At 44.2% G+C, this 23,561-nt stretch overlaps 4 protein-coding genes across 8 annotated transcripts in view; 2 read left to right on the top strand and 2 right to left on the bottom strand.

Moving 5' to 3' along the window:
* Nucleotides 1-17,408, top strand: part of LOC144697160 (uncharacterized) — a 176,133-nt gene extending 158,725 nt beyond the window's left edge. The window contains exons 1-2 of one of the 2 annotated variants that reach the window (XM_078569015.1): nucleotides 14,642-14,734; nucleotides 15,816-17,408. In XM_078569015.1, the coding sequence (XP_078425141.1) occupies nucleotides 16,176-16,934 (759 nt within the window). In that variant the 5' untranslated portion in view covers nucleotides 14,642-14,734; nucleotides 15,816-16,175 and the 3' untranslated portion in view covers nucleotides 16,935-17,408. Of the gene's footprint in view, nucleotides 1-14,641; nucleotides 14,735-15,815 lie in introns of those variants that run through there. The other variant, XM_078569014.1, reaches the window with a different exon arrangement.
* The window catches only part of LOC144697221 (uncharacterized), a 264,883-nt gene that overhangs the window by 118,680 nt on the left and 122,642 nt on the right, over nucleotides 1-23,561 (top strand). The window lies entirely within an intron of this gene.
* LOC144697927 (uncharacterized) overlaps nucleotides 1-23,561 on the bottom strand; it is an 84,701-nt gene that overhangs the window by 5,229 nt on the left and 55,911 nt on the right. The gene's annotated exons all lie outside the window — the stretch shown is intronic.
* The window catches only part of LOC144697932 (uncharacterized), a 273,791-nt gene that overhangs the window by 208,571 nt on the left and 41,659 nt on the right, over nucleotides 1-23,561 (bottom strand). The gene's annotated exons all lie outside the window — the stretch shown is intronic.

Below are 23,561 nucleotides of genomic sequence, written 5' to 3'. Positions count from 1 at the left end.
GTTCATGATAGGGGTCTTGGAGTTGGGGGCAGTGGGGGAGTTCAAGCGGCAGTCCTGAATAAAACAATCGTGTGTATTTATGCCGCTCCTTTAACATAATATGACGTCACGTGGTGTTTCACAGGATCATGCTGAAACAAAATTTGACAAACGTTTGATGAAGTTGTACAAGGTCATGATTACATGATAGAAACTCACATTCCATCTCAAACTATAAACCTCTGCCCCTCACACACTCCCTCCTCCCTATTGATCCTACCATCATCCTACTATCCTCCTGCTTTATCCCCATTTCTCCTCCCCTGAAGGTGCTGACTTTCTGCTTCAGTTCCGCACTCACCTATTGCCCTCCCCGATATGTCACCCAAGTGTCTAAATATTTACACCTGAAGTTAACAAACTCTTTTGCTAAGAGGGTGTCACAATCAAATCCAGTGGCTACCCAGATGTACTTTGCGTCAGGGTGGAGCCACTGGGCCCCCCCCACCCCCACCCCCAACCTCAGCCCCACTTTCCATCCCAGTCCCAGGAGTTTGGAGACTGGGCTCCGGGTGAGTAATGGCGGCCGCAGCTCCCACAATCCACCGCGCTGGGGAAACAGCTCTATCCGCCGCGCAGGCGGGCGGCCCGGGACTGCGCATGTCCAAAGGAGTGGGGAAGCTGCGCATGTGCTGGGGAGACAATGGACTGCGCATGTGAGCCTGCGGGTTTTTGGCATGAATGCGCATGTGCGGGGGTGAGGTTGGGATCGGCGCAAAGCCCGCGCTCTGATTGACCGGGGGACCATTGTCTGTTCCGTGTTCCAGCCTTTCCCATTGGACAACAGCTCAGCGCGTCTGGGGGCAAAGTCCCTTATTGTCTGCAGGTAGGGAATTGACCAATGGGAAGTCTGCAGCACCGGAAGGACACTGGTCTTCTAGCACATCAGAGCGCGGGTTTTGTGTGAATGAAGATTGAGCTTCACACAGACTAAAACTTCCTCCTGTGTCCAACATCTGTGAGTAAAACACTTTCTTTTCTCCGCCTTTCCATTTCTTTTCTCATTCTGGGGGGAAATTGTTGACTTGCAGGAACTGAAGGGAAAGGAAGTGAATCCAGGGAGGGTGCAGACTCTGGAAAGGTTGGCCCAGGTCTCTCTCTCCCTCTCTCTTAAAGACATTGACATCCTTTGCTCCCTCAGCTTGGCACATTTATTTGTCTGGCTAAAAGGATGGTCTCTTTCCTAATGTTCACAATTAAAGGGGTGGTTTCCCCAGGAGATGGCTGACATTTAAGGGGACAGTAAATTAATATAGGACAGAGATATGTCTACTGTTGTTATATGGTACCGATAAGAAATGTTATTTATGGCCATTTAAATTCATGTATTCTTATTTCTATTCCTGTAATATATTACTGTAGCTACCTTATATATTCCCAGTCAGAGCGTCATTAGATCCAGAAGGAGTCCATTCGACAACTTGAGTCCGTGCCGACTCTCTGGAGAACAATCCAGTCCGTCCCATTCCCCCTCTCCCCAACACCCGCCATTCGCCTGTAAGTTTATTTCCTTCAAGTGCCCATCCAATTTTATTTTGAAATCATTGATTGTCTCCATTTCCAGCACCATGATAGGCAGAGAGTTCCAGATCATGAAGAATCACTGTCCAAATAAAGTTCACCCTCACATCGCCGAGGTACCTCTCAACAAGTTATACAGACCGGTATACTACACACATTTTGAGTCCACTAAATGTATCTGTAGAAGCAGTGAGCATGTGTCTCTTGACAAGCAGAATGAGAATGGAGGGACAATGCGTGGGATGGAGATTTACAGCTTTTGGGGAATGAGAGAGGAAAGAATGTTCCATAGAGACGAGAATTGCCTGTTCTGAATTTCTATCCTGTGCTGATAGTGATAACCCTTGTAAACTCCTTTTACAGGACATTAGAAAGGGAGGATGTGCAGACAAAAATCCCAAGCCGACCATCATGTTCAGATCTGACAAAGTCAGTTGATTCCTGGGAACTGAATTTCATCGATTTTAAACATCAGTGTGATTGGAAAAGGCCCGAGACACACACACCCGAGCAAGAGCGTTCCAATGCACTGACTGTGGAAAGAGCTTTCATCAGTTACACAGCCTGAAAAAACATCACACCGTTCACAGTGGGGAGAGAATGTACATGCGTTCAGTGTTTGGATGAGGCTTCAACTGATCGTCGAACCTGGAGAGACACAAGGTCACACGCACCATGGAGAAACTGTGGAAATGTGGGGACTGTGGGAAGGGATTCAAATCTCCCTCTGCGCTGGAGATTCATCGACGCATTCACACTGGGGAGAGGCCATTCGTCTGTTTTGAGTGTGGGAAGGGATTTACTCAGTTATCCAGCCTGCAGACACACCAGCGAGTTCACACTGGAGAGAGGCCATTCACCTGCTCTGTGTGTGGAAAGGGATTCAGTGATGCATCCAATCTGCGGACACACCAACGCGTTCACACTGGGGAGAGGCCATTCACCTGCCCTGAGTGTGGAAAGGGATTCACTTGCCTATCCAACCTGCAGATACATCAACGTGTTCACACTGAGGAGAGGCCCTTCACCTGCTCTGAGTGTGGGAAGAGATTCACTTGGTCATCCAACCTGAAGACACACCAGCGAGTTCACACCGAGGAGAGACCATTCACCTGCTCCGTGTGTGGGAAGGGATTCAGTGATTCATCCAACCTGAAGACACACCAGCGGATTCACACCGGGGAGAGGCCGTTCACCTGCTCTGACTGCGGGAAGGGATTCTCTTGTTTATCCAACCTGCGGACACACCAGCGACTTCACACTGGGGAGAGGCCGTTCACCTGCTCTGTGTGTGAGAAAGAATTCAGTCAGTTATCCCACCTAAAGATACACCAGCGAGTGCACACTGGGGAGAGGCCATTCACCTGCACCGGGTGTGGAAAGCTATTCAAACACTCATCGAATCTTATGCAAGACCAGCGAGATCACAATGGGGAGAGGCCGTTCACCTGCTCTGAGTGTGGGGAGGTATTCACTCATTAACCCCACTTGCTGAGAAACCATTGAGGACACAGGTGATGATAGAGGTTGGATTCTGCTGTTATTCTGCTGTTCATCACATCCAGGGCTGAACCATGTTCATTTTGACAGTTGGTGAAGTGGGAGGGTCGGAAGGTTTCTCTCTGCTGGACTCGCCGGTCTCACGACTTTGCTTCCAGTGGGCTGATGCTTTTTGAACTTTATTGCAAATATATTGGTTCATATTTCATATGGATTATAATATCAAAAGGTGTTTTAAAGTTAAAAGCTATTTAGTTTGCATTTCTGTTTGGAACTTCCCAAAGTGTGCCACTTTGCCATGGAGATGGGCTGTACAGCTTAGAAGATTTTTTTGTGAATTTATCTGGTTGTTTCTCACAGAAGACAGTTACAGATTTAATCTTCTCTAGGCCACTGCTCACTTCAGTTCATGTGAGGAGAAAAGAAGTTGGACAATTTGCCCAGCTTTAAGCGAGAGGAAGAAATTCCCAGTTGTCCCCACGGTGTGAGGAATGAGGTTTTTTTTAAAAAAAGTATTCTTGGGGAATATTCTGTTAGTTTGTGAAGAAGGCTGTGTGTCTGGTGTCAATGATTTAATTCAGCTGGACAAATGTTAATAGAAGACAGGGTCTCTGGAGGGTTTAAAACATAAAAGGATAAAGACGTTAGGTTTAAGAACATAAGAAATAGGAGCAGGAGTAGGCCATTCACCCTCTCATGCCTGCCCCACCATTTGATAAGATCATGGCTGATCTGCCCCAGGCCTCAACTCCTCTTTCATGCCAGCTCCTCATAGCCCTCAGTTCCCCGATATTTCAAAAGTCTATCTGTCTCCTCTTTCAATACTTTCAGTGATCTAGCCTCCACAACTCTCTGGGGTAGAGAATTCCAGAAATTCCATCACACCTCAGTTTTAAACGAGTGTCCCCTTATTCTGTAACTGTGTCCCCTAGTTCGAGATTCCCCCACTAGTGGAAACATCTTCTCAACATCTACCCTGTCAAATCCCCTCAGAAACTTTTACATTTCAATCAGGTCACCCCTCATTCTTCTAAACTCTAATGAATGAAGGCCTAACCTGTTTAGCCGTTCTTGATAAGTCAACCCCTTCATCCCAGGAATCAGCCCAGTGAACCTCTTTTGAACTGCCTCCAATGCCAGTATATCCTTTCTTAAATACGGGGACCAAAACTGTACACCGTGCTCCATGTGCGGCCTCACTATCATTCTGTACAGTTGTAACAAGACTTCCCTATTTTTAAACTCCAACCCCCTAGCAATACAGGCCAAAATTTTGTTTGCCTCCTTAATTACTTGCTGCGTCTGCATGCTAACTTTTTGAGTTTCATGCACAAGAACACCCAGATCCCTCTGTGCTGCACTTTTTTGGAGTCTCTCTCCATTTAAATAATAGTCTGCCTTTTGATTCTTCCTACCAAAGTGCAGGACCTCACACTTTCCTACATTAAACTCCATCTGCCAAGTTTTAGCCCCGAGCTGTTCGTAGTCCCTCAGCAGAACCTCTTTCCTGGTCCTACCTTTGTCATTGGTACCTACGTGGACCACGACAATTGGATGCTTCCCCTCTCACTCCAAGTTCCTCTCCAGCCCAGAAGAGATGTCATTAACCTTGGCACCAGGTAGGCAACACAGCCTTTGGGATTCTCTGTCTTTGCTGTAGAGAACAGTATCTATTCCCCTCGCTATGCTATCCCCTATTACATTTCTCTTTTCTCCCCCCACTTCAATGGCGCTCTGTACCATGGTGCTGTGGTCAGTTCACTCATCTTCCCTGCAGTCTGTGCCCTCATCCAGACCACTGGGAGCAGGAACTTCTTACCTATTGGACAAGGGCACTGCCTGAGGCTCCTCCAAAGCTAAATTTTGGAACCCCATACCTGCCTCACTTACAGTCACACCCTCCTGTCCCTGACCAGGGTCCAAATTTGATGTAATTAATCTAAGGGATGTAACTGTCTCCTGGAACACAGTGTCCAGGTAACTCTCCCCCTCCCTGATGTGTCACAGTGTCCGCAGCTCGGACCCCAGCTCATCAACTCTGAGCCGCAGTTCCTCGAGCAGCCAACACTTGCTGCAGATGTGGTCACCGTGGATCGTACCGGTGTCCACCAGCACCCACATACTACAGCTCCAACACATCGCCTGCCCAGCCATCTCTATTCTATTTAATTAATTAATTTGGATGTTAATTATTTTAAAAGTGAATTTCTTAACTGTACTCTTCAGCTGTAATAACGTCTTCTGATTTAAACCACTTGGCCAATCAAAAGAGACACAGAAGAGATATCCACCAATCACCTACCTGTTTTCGTTTTGACGTAGCACTTCAGCTCAGACAGGTAGAAACATGTGCCCCCCTCGTACTCTCCTCGAGTTGATGCTGACTGCCTGTCCCAGGGTCCTCCTCTCACACTCTCCTCTAGGTGCTGCTGACTGCCTGTCCCAGGGTCCTCCTCTCACACTCTCCTCTCGGTTCTGCTGACTGTCTGTCCCAGGGTCCTCCTCTCGTACTCTTCCCTAGGTGCTGCTGACTGCCTGTCCCAGGGTCCTCCTCTCGTACTCTTCTCTAGGTGCTGCTGACTGCCTGTCCCAGGGCTCTCCTCTTGCACTCTCCTCTCGGTGCTGCTGACTGCCTGTCCCAGGGTCCTCCTCTTGCACTCTCTCCCCTCTGCTGCTGACTATTTTTTGGAAAAACATACTTTATTCATAAAATATCTGAAAGAACATTCCAAAAGATTTCAAAATTGCCATCACAAAAAGTGCAATCTCCAGTTTTCCACATAGATCATGAGGTGCTTCAATCCAATCAATGAACATTACAGAGATTTCAACATGGTCATTACAGACAGTCAGACAGTGCAGTGGGATTCACGTTATCGACATAGATCCTGTTGCATTCTGAGGTGCTTCAGTACAATTGTGATACATGTAGTATTCACTGCATACATTCAATGTGAGTCATACAGCCTGAGGGGTCTATATAATTCCCAGCCCTTTGGAGCACTATGGCTGAAAGGTCTTCGACTGTGACCTTTCCCCATTGGGCCTTTGCAGCAGCTGCCCCAAGCTTTAGTGCATCCCTCAGCATGTAGTCCTGGACCTTGGAATGTGCCAGTCTGCAACATTCGGTCAGGGACAACTCTTTGCACTGGAAGACCAACAAGTTTTAGGCAGACCAAAGAGCACCTTTCACCGAGTTGATGATCCTCCAGCTGCAGTTGATATTTCTCTCGGTGTGTGTCCCTGGGAACAGCCCGTAGAGCACAGAGTCCTGTGTCACTGCACTGCTCGGGATGAACCTCGACAGAAACCACTGCATCTCTCTCCAGACCTCCTTTGCAAAGGTGCTGCTGTCTGCCTGGCTCGGGGTCCTGCTATTATTTGAATACTTTTTTGTCGAGAAAATCAGTCTTTTCTTTATTGGTTGTGACTTGGATCTTTATAGATGGATGATGATTATTAAGAATGTGGACAAAATCCTCAAATTCTGACTGGCTCTGGGACCAAACTCCCCTTATATCATCTAAAGATCTATGATAGCGTAATGGTTTCCTGGGACTTATTAGCACGTTTGCAACCTGTTTTTGTGTTTCTTGATATATGGGTTTAGTCAATTTGGGATAGTAATTTGTATTGTTCAATTGTCTGTAAGCTTCAAAACTTACAATTTTGTTTTGTAAAATAACAATATTGCTGCCTTTGTCCGCTGGTTTTAGAACAATATCTGTGTGGGATGTTAATTACCCAAGTGCCTGTTTTTCTCTTCTCGTGAGGTTTTGTTTATCCTTTCAATGGGGAATCGTCTTGGTTTCTGATTGGGTTGTTTTGATGAAATGAAATATTTTTGGGTTTATTTTACTTTTCGGTGGAATCCAGTCTGATTTGGGTGTAAATGGTTGCCTATCTGAGATTGAGATGCCAAAAAAGTCTCAAAGTTTAATTTTTCTGTAAAATGTGTCTAAGTCTGTTTGAATTTGTATATGATGCTGTTTCACTACCGGGACTAAAGTTAAGCCTCTGTTTCGGACTTTTTCCTGTATTAATGTGGGTTTAAATGTTTTAGAAATGTTCATCATTGTTTCCTTCAGATTTAGAGGCTCCTTTTCTAGCGTTTGATTCCCTTTTAGTTTAAACACTTCATCCAGCTGTTGTTAATAGAATTAGTTGTGTTTTGAGTCTAATGGATGTTGTCAGATTCTACTCCAAAGGATATATTTGGTTTTGCTGGGATATATGTTTGTTCTTTAATATATTGGGTTAATTCTATGATTGTGTCCTTTGGCGATTGTGGGAGATTTTTACTATAGTTTAGTTCAGGGATCCCGGTCTGGGAATTTGGAAATTTATTTTTCACCCTTTTTAATAGTATTTGAAGTAGTTTAATTGCGGTGAGAGGTGTTTGAGTTTGGTTATTTATTCCAACTGAAATTATTACTTGTTTTATGTTTGGGCAGCAGTGTAGTTTATCTAAGATCGCCGTCACATGTATACATTTGGCTGCTGGGAAGCAATCAGTTTGAGTTATTGTACTGGGGCAATTGTGAATCCTGGAGAGGTTGGAATCCCCTATTATTAGCATCAGTTTACCTGGGGTTATTGTCCAGATTCTATTTTTTTGGTTTGTATTTAGGGTGTTTTCTGACTGTGTTTATTGTTTTACTTTGTTGGCTAGGTCTCCATTTCGATGTTGAGGTCAGTGAGTTAGATGACTCATATTTCTGGTTAGGTATTTGTATTTCATCGGTCTCACTACCTTCAGAGCCTTGAGCCACATCGGACCAACCTTTGCCTGGATTGGGGTCTTTAATGGTTTCACTCGATTCCAACTTGTCTGTTCAGGTGTTGAAGATGTGTGGGGGGTGAGGGTGGGCAAATCTCTAAGTTCTGTGGGGTCTGTTCGGGTGCTCGACTCAGGATCAGCAAGTATTGTTCGATATGTTATGTTCGCCGGTCCCATCGGCGCTGTCAAGATGCTCGTTTCAATATCACTGGGAACCCCTCCCTGTGGCTGGAGTGGACCCAACTCCAGAAAAAGGGAATCCACAGTTTGCATCGGAGTCACCGATGGTTCGATATCGTCTGTTATTCTCTGTAAATGTGGCTGACTCCAGTCTCCACCCCCAGAGGCCCGTGTATCGGGTTCATTTTTATTGGTTACTGCTCTGATCGGTGTTTTGGACTGCACTCCCTTCCTTAGGGTACATGTTGGGGTCTGTAATTGACCTCGGGCCGATGGGAATTGGATTTTACTTTGTCTCAATTGGGTTGATGGTCTCGAATGGTTTCCCATTATTTCATGATAGGTTGGTGGTCCCCTTGGAAATTTGATACGAAATGGATTGGTTGGGCTTTTTGTGGCTTTGGTATGAGGAGATTTTGTTGGAGGTTTAATATTTTCGGGTTTGGATGCTTCCATTATGTGTTTTGTGGTTTGATGTTTAATTGTATCGAATTCCTGTTCTTGTAATGGAAGCTGTTTTGTAATTAAGACGTCAGAATACATTTTTTTCACAGAACCATTCATTAGATTGACGGAGGCAATTGTGGAAGGACCGTTTGTGATGTCAATTCTGGCTCTGATTTGTTTTCTGAGTCCAGACATATCTTCCTTCCTGGGAACAGAGAAAGTCTCGGTGTCACGAGGACTGCTCTGGAGAATCATTGTCTGAGGTGGATTTGTTGGATTATTTTGAATCCTTTTAGATGAAGCCTGACCCATTGAGTGCTGAGACCTTGGCAACTCAGGCTCTGGGGTTCCAGGCCCGTCTTCCAGCTTTTCACTGGTGGTGTGGTTGAAAGTGTGCTTCGGCCATTCACGCTCTGGGACAGCGCCCCACCCTCACCCATCACAACAGGACACCTCACTTTCCCAAAGCAGGCGCAAGAGATGGTTTTTTTCACTTTGATTAAATGTTCTAAAGCTAAATTTTTCTTTCAGGTTCTTTTTATCTCAGTTTGATGCCTTTGAAACAGCCTCCTCCAATCTATTAGTTCGAATGGTTTCCTTCTGTTTGTTATCTCGTTCCTTTCGATTTGTTGTGGAATGTTCAATGAGGATTCGTCTCGTTTCGCCGGCCCAATTTTCTCAATTTGTTGCCAGTTTTTTTGTGGTTTCCTCTGTGAGGTTTGAAGGTTTTATTGATCGTGTTAATTGTTCTGCTTGTCTCCTAATTCCCTTCGGGGCACCTTCTTCTTCTCCCAATCACATTAAACGGTGGATCGTTTGAATCATTTTATATATTAGTCTTACTGACATTGCAAAATTCTCTTTTGGGTCAGTGGGATTGGAGATGGAATTCATCCCCATTGTAGAGTTCACCTTGCCTTCGAGGCCTGTCCAGGAAATTGATGAGGAGGTTCCAGTAGGGAATTCAGGACGTGGGTTAGTCTAGTTTAATTATGTTTTTTAAAAAAGGATAGAAAACAAAAGGAGACAAAAACGGAAATAATCTTGATAAATTGAGAAAAGTTTTTGACCAAAATATTTTGTACATATTCGTATACTAAGAAACCAATTAAAATGGGACTCACCCTTAAAATGGATCCAATCTGCTGCTCGAGTTTGTTGGGCTTTTCCGTTGAGGCCGGCTTTTTGTGTGATAAAATTCTTTTCTCCAATGGGACTGAGCTGCCCCAATATGGTTCAGGGTGTTATTCGAGGCTGTCGGTTTCTTCTGTTGAGGATGGTCCTTGTGTTTCAGGATTTGCTCCTTTTCCGGTCAGATCTTGGCAGATCGACAACTCTTCCCCTTTTCGAGGATCTGTTGTCTTCGTTATGGAATCAAATAAAATAGCAATCATCTTTTTGGTCTCCTTTGCTGAGGGTGACCTTCTGTGTTTCAAAAACTGCTCCTTTCCTGAGGGTGTTTGTGTAATGTTACAAAATTAACTGAAAACAATGCTGATGATAAGATGGTTGAAAAATTACTTGGTTATATTCCCAACACGTTTCACAATTTCTATTTCTCTGTCAATTTCCATTGCTTCTTCAGGGGAAATGTTGTCCACAAAATTCCAACTCAACCGCAGTGATCAAAACAAAAACACTTGAGTGATTAGAAGTCTCAATGGGGAAAGATGTGTTTGTTTCTTTTCATATAACAGTTAAAGATTCAAGTTCTTACTGACTGGCTGATGACGAACAGCAGCCTCGGATGATTCCAGAAAAGTCCAGGCTCCAAAGAAATGTTCCAGAACATTCAGGAAAGATTCAAATTCCAAACGTCATACTCATGCCTGCAGTTCAAACAAACGCTCTTGTCAGCAGTCACATCACTCTTTATATATATTTATTTATAGATATATACTTTTCTGCTCTTTAGTGACAAGGTTAGGTTGGAGAAGCTGGGGTTGTTCTCCTTGGAGCAAAGGAGGTTGAGGGGAGATTTGATAGAGGTGTCCAAGATTATGACAGGTTTTGATAAGGTGGACAGAGAAAAGCTGTTCCCATCAGCTGATGGTACAAGGACGAGGGGGACATAAATTTAAGGTTTTGGGCAGGAGATGCAGGGGCATGTGAGGAAGAATATTTTTACACAGTGACCTGGAACTCACTGTCTATGAGGGTGGTGGATGTAGAGACAATGAATGATTTCAAAATAGAATTGGTTGGGTAATTGAGGGAAATAGACTTGCAGGGCTATGGGGATAGAAGGGAGCTGTGGGACTGACTGGTTTGTTCTACAGAGAGTGGGCATTAATTCGATGGGCTGAATGGCCTCCTTCTCTGTCGAATGACTCTTTGGTCGAAAGAGAGAAATTTCAGCTGCTCCAGTCTCTCCAATTGACTGAAATCCTTCATCCCTGGTGCCATTCTCGTAAATCTCCTCTGCACCCTCTATAAGAACTTCACATTTTTCCTAAAGTGTGGGGCCCAGATATAGGGTTCCATTCTAGAGGGATAGAATTGAAAACCAGTGAGGTTATGTTCAACTTGTTTCGAATCATGGTTAGACTATAGTCAGGATATAGTGTGTTTGGATTTTCACAGAGTATTTGAAATTATGTGAAAGACATGGTTATTCCACAAAATTAAGACTCCATTTTTATTAATGATGTTGATGTGGGGACCGAGTGTAATATATCCAAATTTGTGGATAATTGGCAAAAAAAATGCATTCCTATAGCACCTCTCATGACCTCCTAAAGCGTTTTACAGCCGATGAAGCACTTTTGAAGTGTAGTCACTGTTGTAATGTAGGAAATTGGAGGTAGGGATGGGTAATCACATTTAATTTAAAAAATCCATCACTTTCACACTGTATTCACTGTTATAAGTAACAAGGTCAAGGAATCCATTTTAACTCTCACAGAAGACTTCCTGCAGCTGTTTCACACCCTATAACTTTTCTTCATTAACAATATATTGATCTTGTATTAAAAGCCCAGTGATGAAACAGATAATCATTAAGTCATGAAATTCAGTTATACTGGGTTTTACAAAACTCAAGACACAGTGACCAACATTAGATGTGATTCCGCGATTGGACAACATTTGCTAAACAATCCTGAATGTTCTGAGATTTGTGCTGACAACCAGTTTAAGATTGTCAGTTGGGCTCGCACTGTGACACACTCACGTGTACTGGAAGCGACATATATTAATAGACAGGGCCCTGCTCTTTGCAGACAGAACATGGACACACTTTTGCCTGTTTCAACTGAACAAAACAGATGACAACTGTTCCCTGGTTCATTCCCCAGGTGAATGCCTTGACCAATCAGTCAACATGCCTGGTTTGAACTTAAAGAAAGCTTGGCGGTTAACTGTCACTCATCAGTTGACTGCTGCATTCTCCATGGCAAAGTTTTTACCAGTCAGTGTCCACTTTCCAACCAATCAGCACTCTCTTCTCATGAAGTATAAATTGTTGTTCCCTTTACATTTGGTATTCTTGCGAATGTCCTGATGAGTGCAAGATGAAAAGCTGTGACATCTCTCTTTTTTCAGAAATTCCTGTTTTAATTAACAACCAGTCAGCAGCAGATGATTGAATAAGTAGTGAGCCTTAATTGAGCGACAGTTAATGAATCAGAAGTTATTCTAAAAGTGTGAGTGTTTTTTGGTGTAAAAATGTAAAACCTTAATTTCTGTGTATGTAAAGAATGTGCAATGAAGATAAATGTATTGGTAAGAGAGATCGTCAAACTCTGATTAGCCTCAAAATTTGAATCTGAATAAGGGATGGTATAGAATCAGATAAAGATAGTATGAAACAGTTCTATTGTATTCCTGTCTAAGATAATGAGAGAAAGTGGTGTAAGTAATTAGGGATCCAATTAAATTAATCTAATCATCAAATTGACCAATTGTCATGTTACAATAGGCATAACTCTGACGTGAGGTCATGGTCACCTTGGGGATAAAAGTAGAGGTTCTGAAGGTCTCCCTTGCTAGCCAAGTACTGAAGACTCCCGAGGCCGAGTTCCAAGGAAATTACTGTCAGAGAAGGAGCCAGACTCCCGAGGGTGAATTCCACAACAATTTCTGTTAAAGAAGGAGCCAGAGAGGGTTACACTTCTACAGGCTGATCACCCACATGAAGTTGTAAAAGTCAATGTTTTAAGTTATTAAGTAAACTTAATAAACTTCTTTTTAAATTTACTATCCAGAGAATTCTGCCTTTGCTTTAATTGGTTAAAGTCTTGTCTGAACCGAGGTGAATTTATTAAATGGCAAGTTGCGGGTGGCTGAAATCAATTAAGTTTCAGATGACAAGAATATATAAATCTTAAATTTAAAAACTTGCATTTCTATAGTGCCTTTCCTGACCACATAACACCCCAAAGTGCTTTACAGACAATAAAGTACTTTTGAAATGTAGTCACCGTTCTAATGTAGGAAAGGCTGCAGCTAATTTACACACAGCAAGATCCCACGAACTGCAATGTGAGAATGAACAGATGATATGTTTTTATTGATGTTGATTGATAAATATTAGCCAGGTTACTGGGGATAACTCCCCTCTTCTTCGAAATAGTTGTCATGGGAACTTATAAATCCACCCAAGATTGCAGACAGGGCCCTTGGTTTGTATCTCATCCAAAGATAGCAACTCTGACAGTGCAGCACTTCCTCCATGCTGACACTTGGAATGTTGGATGTGATTTTTGCTTTCAGGTCCCTGGACTGGGACTTGAACGAGCAGCCTCCTGACTCAGAGGTGAAAGAGCGATCCACTGAGCCATGGCTGACACTTTAAGGCAATACAAGGTTTGATAGGGAAAGTTACTGTCAAACTAGTCCCCTTCCAGTATTTATCCAATATCCTTTGTTGCCATTGAGGCCATTCAGCCCATCATACCTGTGCTGGCTTTTTGAAAGAGCTACTCAATTAGTCCCACTATCCTCCCCTTTCCACATGAGCCCTGAAAACTGGTCCCCTTCCAAGATTTATCCAATTCCCTTTGTTGAATCTGCTTCCACCAGCCTTTCAGGCAGTGCATTCCAGATCACAACACCACTGTGTAAAGATTTATCTTCCTCATTTCCCCTCTGGCTTTTATGTCAATCACCTTCAATCTGTGTCCTCTGGTTAACAACCTTTTGTCAATGGAAACAATTGGTCTTTATTTACTTGATGGAAATCATTGACGATCTTGAACACCTCTATCACATCTCCTCTCAGCCTTCGCTGTTCTAAGGAGAACAACCTCTCCAGTGTGTTCACATAACTAAAGTTCCTCATTCCTGTCACCGCACTCAATCCCTGCACTCTTTCCAAGGCCTAAAAATGGGGTTAATTTCTCGAGAAATAGCATTGAAAAGCAGAGAAGTCATGTTAAACTTGCATTGAGCCTTGGTTGGACCAGACTTGGAATAGTGTGAACAGGTCTGGGTCTCCATCATTATAATAAGGACAGAGGGGAACTCGAGAATGTGCAGGAAAGATTCCCAAGGACAAGAGCAGTATTGAGAGTGTTTAAGTTACAGTAAAGATTGAACAGACTGGTGCTTTACTCTCTTGAAAGGGAAGGCTGATGACTGACTTGATCGAGGACTTTAAGATTACGAAGGGAGGCAACAAGCTTTACATCATCATGTTATCAGTGTCTGAACAGGATAGAAATTCAGAACTCATCATGTTAGTTGTCATAGATTATGTGAGAGAGAATCATCCTCCCTCTGAACCTATAAATCTCCGTCCCCCACACATTCTCTCCAGACTAATGATTGCAACCTTAATTAATCCTATGGTCCTCCTGATTTTTCCCTAATTCTCCTCCCCTGAAGGGGGCGTCACAATCAAACCCAGTGACTACCCACATGTACTTTGTGTCAGGGTGGGGTCACTGCGCCCTCCACCCCCACTTTCCATCCCAGTCCCAGGTGTTTGGAGACTGGGCTCCGGATGAATAATGGCGGCCGGAGCTCCCAGAATACACCGCGCTGGAGAAACCGCTCTATCCGCGGCCCGGGACTGCACATGTCTAAGGGAGAGGGGAAGATGCGCCTGTGCGGAGACTGGCTTTTCCCATTGGCTAACCGCTTTTCCGTCACGTGGGTCAAAGGTTCTCCCTACTCCGCGAAGGCTCCCGCTGCCGGGGGATACACCAGTGGGAATGCTTGGAGGACCGGAAGGACTCTTGTCCTCCAGCCAATCAGAGTGCGGGCTTTGTGTGACTGAAGATTGAGCTTCGCACAGACCAAAACTTCCTCCTGTGTCCAACATCTGTGAGTAAAACACTTTCTTTTCTCCCCCTTTCCATTTCTTTTCTCATTCTGGGGGGAAATTGTTGACTTGCAGGAACTGAAGGGAAAGGAAGTGAATCCAGGGAGGGTGCAGACTCTGGAAAGGTTGGCCCATGTCTCTCTCTCTCTCTCTTAAAGACATTGACATCCTTTGCTCCCTCAGCTTGACACATTTATTTGTCTGGCTAAAAGGATGGTCCCTTTCCTACTGTTCACAATTAAAGGGGTGGTTTCCCCAGGAGATGGCTGACATTTAAGGGGACAGTAAATTAATATGGGACAGAGATATGTCCAGTGCTGTTATATGGTACACATTAAATATAATATTTCTGGTTAAGAATAGAATCCATTTATTATTATTTCTACCTTTTTAATATAGTACTGTGTATATTTCCAGTCATTTCCAGCAGCAGCAGCTCACCAGCATCTTTTCAAGGGCAGTTAGGGATGGGCAATAAGTTCTGGACTCGACAGTGATGCCCACATCCCATGAATTAATATAAGACTCATTGCAGTACAGAAGGAGTCCATTCAGCAACTCGAGTCCATGCCAACTCTCTGTAGAGCAATCCACTCAGTCCCCCTCTGTATCCCTGTTCCTCTGTAAGTTTATTTCCTTCAGCTGCCCATCCAATTCCATTTTCAAATTCATGATCTTCTCCACTTCCATCACCCTCGTAGGCAGCGACTTCCAGGTCAAGACCGCTCGGTACCTAATAAAAGGTCTTGCTCACATCCACCCTCTATCTCGAATCGATGTATATTAAACACTGTATATTAAACACATTTTAGTCCACTAAATAAAGATGTAGCCGAGCGAGCTGCATGAAGATTTTCAGGTCTTTGTATCCAGGAGCAGAAATGGTGTGCATCGATCTGATGATCAGCATGAATCGGCACCTTCAGGAGAATTGGGAGGGTGTATTTTAGGTCCAGCAGAGTGAGAATGGAGGGAGAGTGTGTGGAACGGGAGAGGAAAGAATGTTCCATAACAAGTGCAATTGTCTGTTCTGAATTTTGACCCTGTCCTGACAGTAATGACTTTTGTAAACTCCTTTTACAGGATATTAGAAGGGAAGGATTTTCAGACAAAAATCTCAAACCAAACATCATGTCAAGATCTGACAATCATTTCATTCATTGGGACCAGAATATTGTCGGCATTTGAATCTACCATTTGAAATCTTTGTCTCTTCTGTCTGCTTCAAAAGATTTTAAACATCAGTGTGACTGGAAAAGCACCGAGACACACACACCCAAGTTAGAGTGTTGATGTGCACTTACTTTGGAAAACGCTTTGACCAGTTACACAGACTGAAAAATCGTTGCACCATCCACAGTGGTGAGAGACTCTACACGTGTTCTGTGTGTTCGATGCTTCAACTAATTGTCCCACCTGCAGAGACCCAAGGACATCAGCACCATGGAGAAACTGTGGAAATGTGGGGACTGTGGGAAGGGATTCAGATCCCCATCTAAGCTGGAAACCCATCGACGCAGTCACACTGGGGAAAGGCCATTCACCTGCTCCGAGTGTGGGAAAGGATTCATTCAGTCATCCCATCTGCAAACACACCAGCAAGTTCACACCGGAGAGAGGCCGTACATGTGCTCTGTGTGTGGGAAAGGATTTACTCAGTCATCCCATCTGCAGACACACCAGCAAGTTCACACCGGGGAGAGACCATTCCCCTGCTCTGTGTGTGGGAAGGGATTCACTCGGTTATACCACCTGTTGACACACCAGCAAGTTCACACCAGGGAGAGGCCGTTCACCTGCTTTGAGTGTGGGAAGGGATTCAGTGATTCATCCAACTTATTGACACACCACCGAGTTCACACCGGAGAGAGGCCATTCACCTGCACCGTGTGTGGGCAGCGATTCACTCAGTCATCCAGCCTGCTGAGACACCATGCCAGTCACAGCAATGAGAGACCCTTTAAATGCTCTGACTGTGGGTGTGGCTTCAAAAGTGCTGTGGTTCTGATGGCCCATCAGCGCATTCACACTGAGGAGAGACCGTTCAGCTGCTCTCACTGCACAAGGAGCTTTGGAACGTCATCCAGCCTTCAGTCACACCAGCGAGTTCACACTGGAGAGAGACCATTCACCTGCTCTGAGTGTGGGAAGGGATTCAGTGATTCATCCAACATGCAGAAACACCAGCGAGTTCATAACTGATTCCAGGGATTGGATTCTGCTGTTGTTGCTGCTGTTGATCACATCCAGGACTGAACCATGTTCATTCTGACACTTGGTGAAGTGGGAGGGTCGGCGGGTTTCTTTCTGCTGGACTGGCCGGTCTCACGACTTTGCTTCCAGTGGCTGATGCTCTTTGAGCCTGGGAGTGCACATGTTCAGCAGAGCTGATCAAGTCCATTTCTTTTATCCTGGAGAGTAAATAGTGTTTTTCCAACACGACAGGTTGATCTAATATAAATATATTTGTCTCTGTTCCACTGAGTCTACAGCACAGGGCCAGGCCAGTTGGCTCAGTTGGTCTCTGTCAGTATTTATGCTCCACATGAGCCTCCACCCACCCCTCTTCATCTCCCCCATCAGCATATCCTTCTATTCCTTTCTCCCTCATGTATGTATCTAGCTTCCCCTTAAATGTATTCATGCTATTCACCTCAACCACTCACTGTGGTAGCGAGTTCCACATTCTCACCACTTGTTTCTCATGAAATCCCTATTGGATTATTGAACCCTTTCATCATTTTGAAGACTTCCATCAGGTCACCCTTCAGTCTTCTCTTTTCTAGAGAAAAGCTGCCCCAGCCTTTCCTGAGGGTCAAATGCTCTCAGTTCTGGTATTATTCTTGTGAATCTGTGTGGCACTTTCTCCAGTGTCTCTATTTCCTTTTTCTAAATGGAGATCACTAAGTCATTGGGGCAAAGGAGGCCATTCACCTGTCAATGTTGGCTCACTGCAGAGCAAACCAGTTAGTCCCATTTCCTCATTCTATCCCTGTTGCCCTGAAAATTTATTTCCCTCAAGTACCCATCCAATTTCCTTTCGAAACCGTTCACTGTCTCTGCTTCCACCCACCTTGCAGACAGCGAGTTCCAGGTCATCACCACTCACTGTGTAAAAACGTTCCTCCTAATTTCCCCCCATATCTTTTCATTTTCATTCTTTCATGGGATGTGGGTGTCTCTGGATAGGCCAGCATTTATTGCCCATCCCTAATTGCCCTTGAGAAGATGGTGTTGAGTTGGCTTCTTGAACCGCTGCAGTCCATGTGGTGTTGGTACACCCATAGTGCTGTTAGGGAGGGAGTTCCAGGATTTGACCCAGTGCCAGTGAGGGAACAGTGATGTAGATATATCTCCTGTACAAAACTTGTGTCCCCCTCATCCTTGTACCATCAGCTGATGGGAACAGCTTTTCTTTGTCCACCTTATCTAAACCTGTCATAATCTTGTACATCTCTATCAAATCTCCCCTCAACCTCCTTTACTCCAAGGAGAACAACCCTAGCTTCTCCAACCTAACCTTGTGGTTAAAATCCCTCATCCCTGGAACCATTCTGGTAAATCTCCTCTCCACCCTCTCAGGGGCCCTCACATCCTTCCTAAAGTGTGGTGACCAGAACTGGACTCAATACTCTAGTTGTGGCCTAACCAGAGCTTTATAAAGGTTCGGCAAAACCTCCCTGCTTTTGTTCTCAATCCCTCTATTTTTGAAGCCCAAGATCCCAGGTGCTTTGCTAATTCCTCTCTCACTCTGTCCTGCCACCTTCAATGATCTCTGCACATGAGTCCCCAGGTCCCTCTGCCCCTGCTCACTCTTTAGAACTGGGCCATTAAGTCTGTATTTCCTCTCCCTATCCCCTCTGCCAAATCACATCACCTCACACTTCTCTGTATTAAATTCCATCTGCCACCTCAGAGAATGTTATGGGGAGATTTAAGTGTTAAACTAAACATAGAGAGAAGAGGAGACACTGCTTTCTTTAATATGTCACCCACAATGAAGATTATCCCCTCCCTTTAAATGCACACGAGGCCCATAGAGCACAGAAGGAGGCCATTCGGCCCATCGTGCTTCTGCTGGCTCTTTGAAAGAGCTGTCCAATTAATCCCATCAACCTGCAATTTTCATTTCCTTTCAAGAATCTCCCATTCCCTTCTGAAAGATACAGTTGAATTTGCTTCCAGCGTGTTTTCAGGCAGTGAATTCCAAATCACAACAACTCACTGTGATTTTTAAAACAAAAAAATTCCTCATCTTGGATGTGGTGTGTTTGGATTTTCAAAATGCGTTTGGAAAGATGTCAAACAGGAGGTTCACACACACAAAATGAGCTCTCAACCTCTATGAATGATTTCGATGAGGGACCGAATGTAATATATCCAAGTTTGCCGACAATTAAACAAGGACTTGCATTTCTATAGCGCCTTTCACGACCACAGGACGTCCCAAAGCACTTTACAGCCAATGAAGTACTTTTGAGGCATAGTCACTGTTGTAATGTAGGAAACGCGGCAGCCAATTTACACACAGCAAGATCCCACAAACAGCAATGTGATCATGAGCAGATGATCTGTTTTTAGTGATGTTGATTGAGGGATGGATGTTGACCAGGACACCGGGGATAACTCCCCAGCCCTTCTTTGAAATAGTGGCCATGGGATCTTTCGCATCCACCTGAGGGTAGACAGGGCTGGCAGTTTAACATCTCATTCGAAAGATGGCTACTCTGACAGTGCAGCACACCCTCAGTGCTGGCACTGGGAATGTTGGCTTTGATTTTTGTTGTCAGGTCCCAAATGTGGGATTTGAACCAACAGCCTCCTGACCCAAAGGTGAGAGTGTTACCCACTGAGCCACGGCTGACACTATAGACAATACAAAGTTAGAAATGTAAAGTTACCCTTTGCCTCCAGTGTCTAAATCTCATAATAACAACCCCAGTATAAATAACGAGTGTTTGACTGACAAATGTTGAAGTGTTGGTTCAGAGCCACAAGTTTCGACTTCCCATTTGAGCCTCCAGCACCTTTCTGTCTCTCTATTGCTCATGTCAATGACAGCCAGGCGACGGAGCTGAGGGCTGAATTTAGCTGAGAATAACAGGGCCTGCGCCCCAATTGGGAAACTGCCATGGGCGTCGCACTGATAGAGAGACAGGAAGGTGCTAGAGGACTGACTGGGAAATGGGCCTCCAACCAATCAAAGCGCAGGAGGGGGTGAACGTGGCTGATGGTGACCTGACCTCCGGGGTTCAGTGCCCCTGTGTCCAAAGCGGGGAGTCATGGGAACAGGTTATAGAGGAACCGAAGAGAAACCATTTGGGTCCAGAACATTGTGCACATCCTTTTACTCTGGTTGTCTCTGACCCTCAATTAATTTTCTGCTTTGTTTTAACCATGTTTTGTTTCGTTAATAAACATTTATCAGTAAAAACATTTGATTTTTCTGGACTCTTCATGATTAGATTTCTGCACTTTAGGGAAAGTGGGTGAGGGGTTGGCAGGCTCTTTAACAGAAAGTGAGTCCCTCTAAGGTAATTGGCAAAGGAGCCAGAGGGGGAGATGAGGTTTTATTTTTGACACAGCGATGTTAGAAAATGTGGTTCAGGGAGTCAATTAACCGTTTATCCCCTTATCCCAAACTCTGAAATGATTCACAGTGATAACCCTTATTGGTGACAGTGGTTAGATTTTATTCAGTATAAATAAGACCTGACACATGCTCATGTCTGAGCAGTAGTATCAAAGTGCAGCAGCATTACCATTACACTCTGGGTAGAAGCACCATCTCCACGTAAATGCTCCCTGCTCTGCCCCAGATGCCATGGCACCAGTCAATGCCATATGTAAAACCTCTACAAATCTCTGTGCTCGGGGAATCCCTTCTGATACTTTTTTACAGCACAAAGTCTATGGAGACTGATTTACCCAATCATTGCCGAGCTAACATTTGAACGGACCAATTAAAAAACCTGTCATTGAACCATCTGTACCCGCCCAAGCCACGTCAAACTCTCAAACAATTGGCTTCCCATGCTCCGTCCCCAGTACAGGGAGTCAGCATTCCCATGCCAAGCAGTGAAAACATGGTGGCCTTGACACCCAGGTGTCATCTAGGATTCAAGGCACTCTTGTTTTCTCTGTTCTCTGGGAGCTGTTCATCTCCCTGTTCCCACATAGCAAGTCGTCTGTTCTCAGCTCTGCCAGATGTCTGCTGAAGTTTGGCCTCTTTTACACCTTTCGGATCAATAAAACATTTGGTCAATGAAGACCCAAACCACAATTTCCCATCCTGTCACCTGTCAACCATCCTCACCCAGAGAGTAATCACAACAGGAATTAAAACAGGAGAAGTGTAACAATCAAATTAAAAATAAATGCACAGCCAGTCATAGTTTTTAATTAAATGTTCACTAATTAGCAACAAATCCTGAAGTAGGGGTTACTCCAGGATTCTTACAGTCCACACCTTGAGGGGGAGGAGAACTGTCTCTGACCCCTCACTCAATTTCACTCCATTATTTTCCAGTTCTGTCCTGGCCCTGCCTGGGGTAACATCTACTCAATCTTTTCTTCCCCTGAAGGAGCGCTGTGAGTGCTAGGTTACTAGTACACAAGGATCTATGCTGAAAGCAGCAGATCAAGCCTGGATGTAAAAGATTCTCCAGCTCTCTCCTTACCCCTGACCAACTTGTGGAGAGTTGTCACTCAGTATTATTTCTCCCAAGCCCTTCATTGTCCAAATCCATAATTTTCTATCACTTTCAGCTTAGTTTTACTCACTTTTCAACCATGACTGGTGTCTTTAATTCCATCCTGACTATTTTAAAGTCAGTTTCTCTCTAGAGAGTGTGTCAATGCCTTGATCACATCAAAATGTTGTCTCATTCCTCTGGCCACATTAACCATTCCATGTCATACTGTTTGTCAAGTCACTGTGTATGTTTGGGACTCTTCCATGTATTTCACCATGAATTTCCTTCTATTAGTTGCTTAACATCTAACAAATCACATCTGCACGTACACTGGTATCCCAATAGGATGACAGACATTTGTTGACTTTCATGTTAATTTATCTAAAGTTCATGGGGGCGGTGGGTCTGCCTGAAGAGCTTTGCTGATCTCTCTGTCTGCAGTCCCAATATTTCAGGTAGTGGCCAGGATTTCAACTGTGGTTTTCTTTTAAAAAAGGGTTCAGAGGCAAATGATATAAACATTTCCGAGAGAAAGCTATCGACTTATTCATCTTGTCTACACTTCCCTGAATTTCACTCGAATGTACATGGATACCAGATTGATCTATTCCATTCAACTACACCCAAGGTGAGTTATTCCAATTCCTTCACTGCCCAGTGGAATTGTAAACATTCCCATTTTATTCCAGGCATGAACATATCTTGTTTCTTTCTTCTGGCTGGGACTGTTCTCCTGGAGCAAAGGAGGTTGAGGGGAGATTTGATAGAGGTGTTAAAGATTATGACAGGTTTACATCAGCTGGACAAAGAAAAGCTGTTCCCGCCAAGGACAAGGGGTCACAGGTTGAAGGTTTTAAGTGAGAGATGTGGGGGGGATGTGAGGAAGAAGTTTTTTTTACACAGCGAGTGAGAATGACCTGGAACTCGCTGCCTATGAGGTGGTGCAATCAGAGATGATGAACGATTTCAAAAGAAAATTGAATGGGCACTTGAAGGCAATAAACTTGCAGGGATACGGGGATATAGAGGGGGAATGGGACTGACTGGAGCGCTCTACAGAGTTGGCATGGACTCGAGGTACCAAATGGACCTTTTTGAAGGTAACTTTGTAACATTTAACCCATGTTGGTGCAGCTGTTCAACAAAACTAACAACTTCTTAAACAAATATTTGTGACTCTTGACCAATGGGAAAAGTGTTCCTCATTTCCCCACAACAAATTGAGCCAATCAGCTTGGAGTCCCTTCTAACTGTGAACTATAACTTGTATCTAAACAGGGTGTCCTGGAACACCTGGTGCTCTGACCCCTTCCTGACCTTAACACCAGTTTTATTTTCCTTAAAGCTACATTACAGTATCTGGAACTGAAAGAGACAGGCAATTGAAGACTGTTCATCGTTAAGCTTACATACAGTACAATTTGGTAATATAAGCCTTATTAATTACACAAATGTGTCATCGAGGTGAAGTCTAACAGTTAACACTGATAAAGAGGCTGACTCCAGTTATTTTGCAACTGTTCTGTTGAAGAGTCATACGGACTCGAAACATTAACTGTGTTCCTCTCCGCAGATGCTGCCAGACCTGCTGAGTTTTTCCAGTTATTTTTATTTTTGTTCTGAAACACCTGTTAACTGTTCCCTGGTCATCCCTGGGGTTCATTCACCGATTGGTGCTGTTCTAATCCTGTCTTTTGTTGTGATATCCAGATCTGCTACAGATGCTTTTGCCCTCATTCAAAACCTGTCAAAGTCCAACTGTGCTTCATAGGCATCCACTAGAATATCTTTCTTGTAAATCTCATCAATGAACCTGAACAGAAGATCCAAACCTTCATCAGTATCCAACTGACAGGCATCCAGCTCACTAAATACTTTGCCTCTGATTTACTTTTGTTGAGAAGTGACGATGCCAAGACCAGACCTTGTTTCCTCCTTGGTAGAGACGTAACCCGTGTCCACATATCCACTTCATTCTTCCACTGGTCGTGTGGCTCAGACTCCGAGAACATCGGCGGGTAATCAGACCCTGACAATTCCCACTTGCTTTCAGCCATTTCTCACAAAAACTATTCAGATTGTAAGTTTCTGTCTGAAATTTTATTTTCCTTTAGTTTCCAACCTTCACCATTAG

Source organism: Cetorhinus maximus, chromosome 23 (assembly GCF_964194155.1).
Source record: "Cetorhinus maximus chromosome 23, sCetMax3.hap1.1, whole genome shotgun sequence".
NCBI lineage: Eukaryota > Metazoa > Chordata > Chondrichthyes > Lamniformes > Cetorhinidae > Cetorhinus > Cetorhinus maximus.
This window is presented reverse-complemented; position numbering and strand designations above follow the sequence as displayed.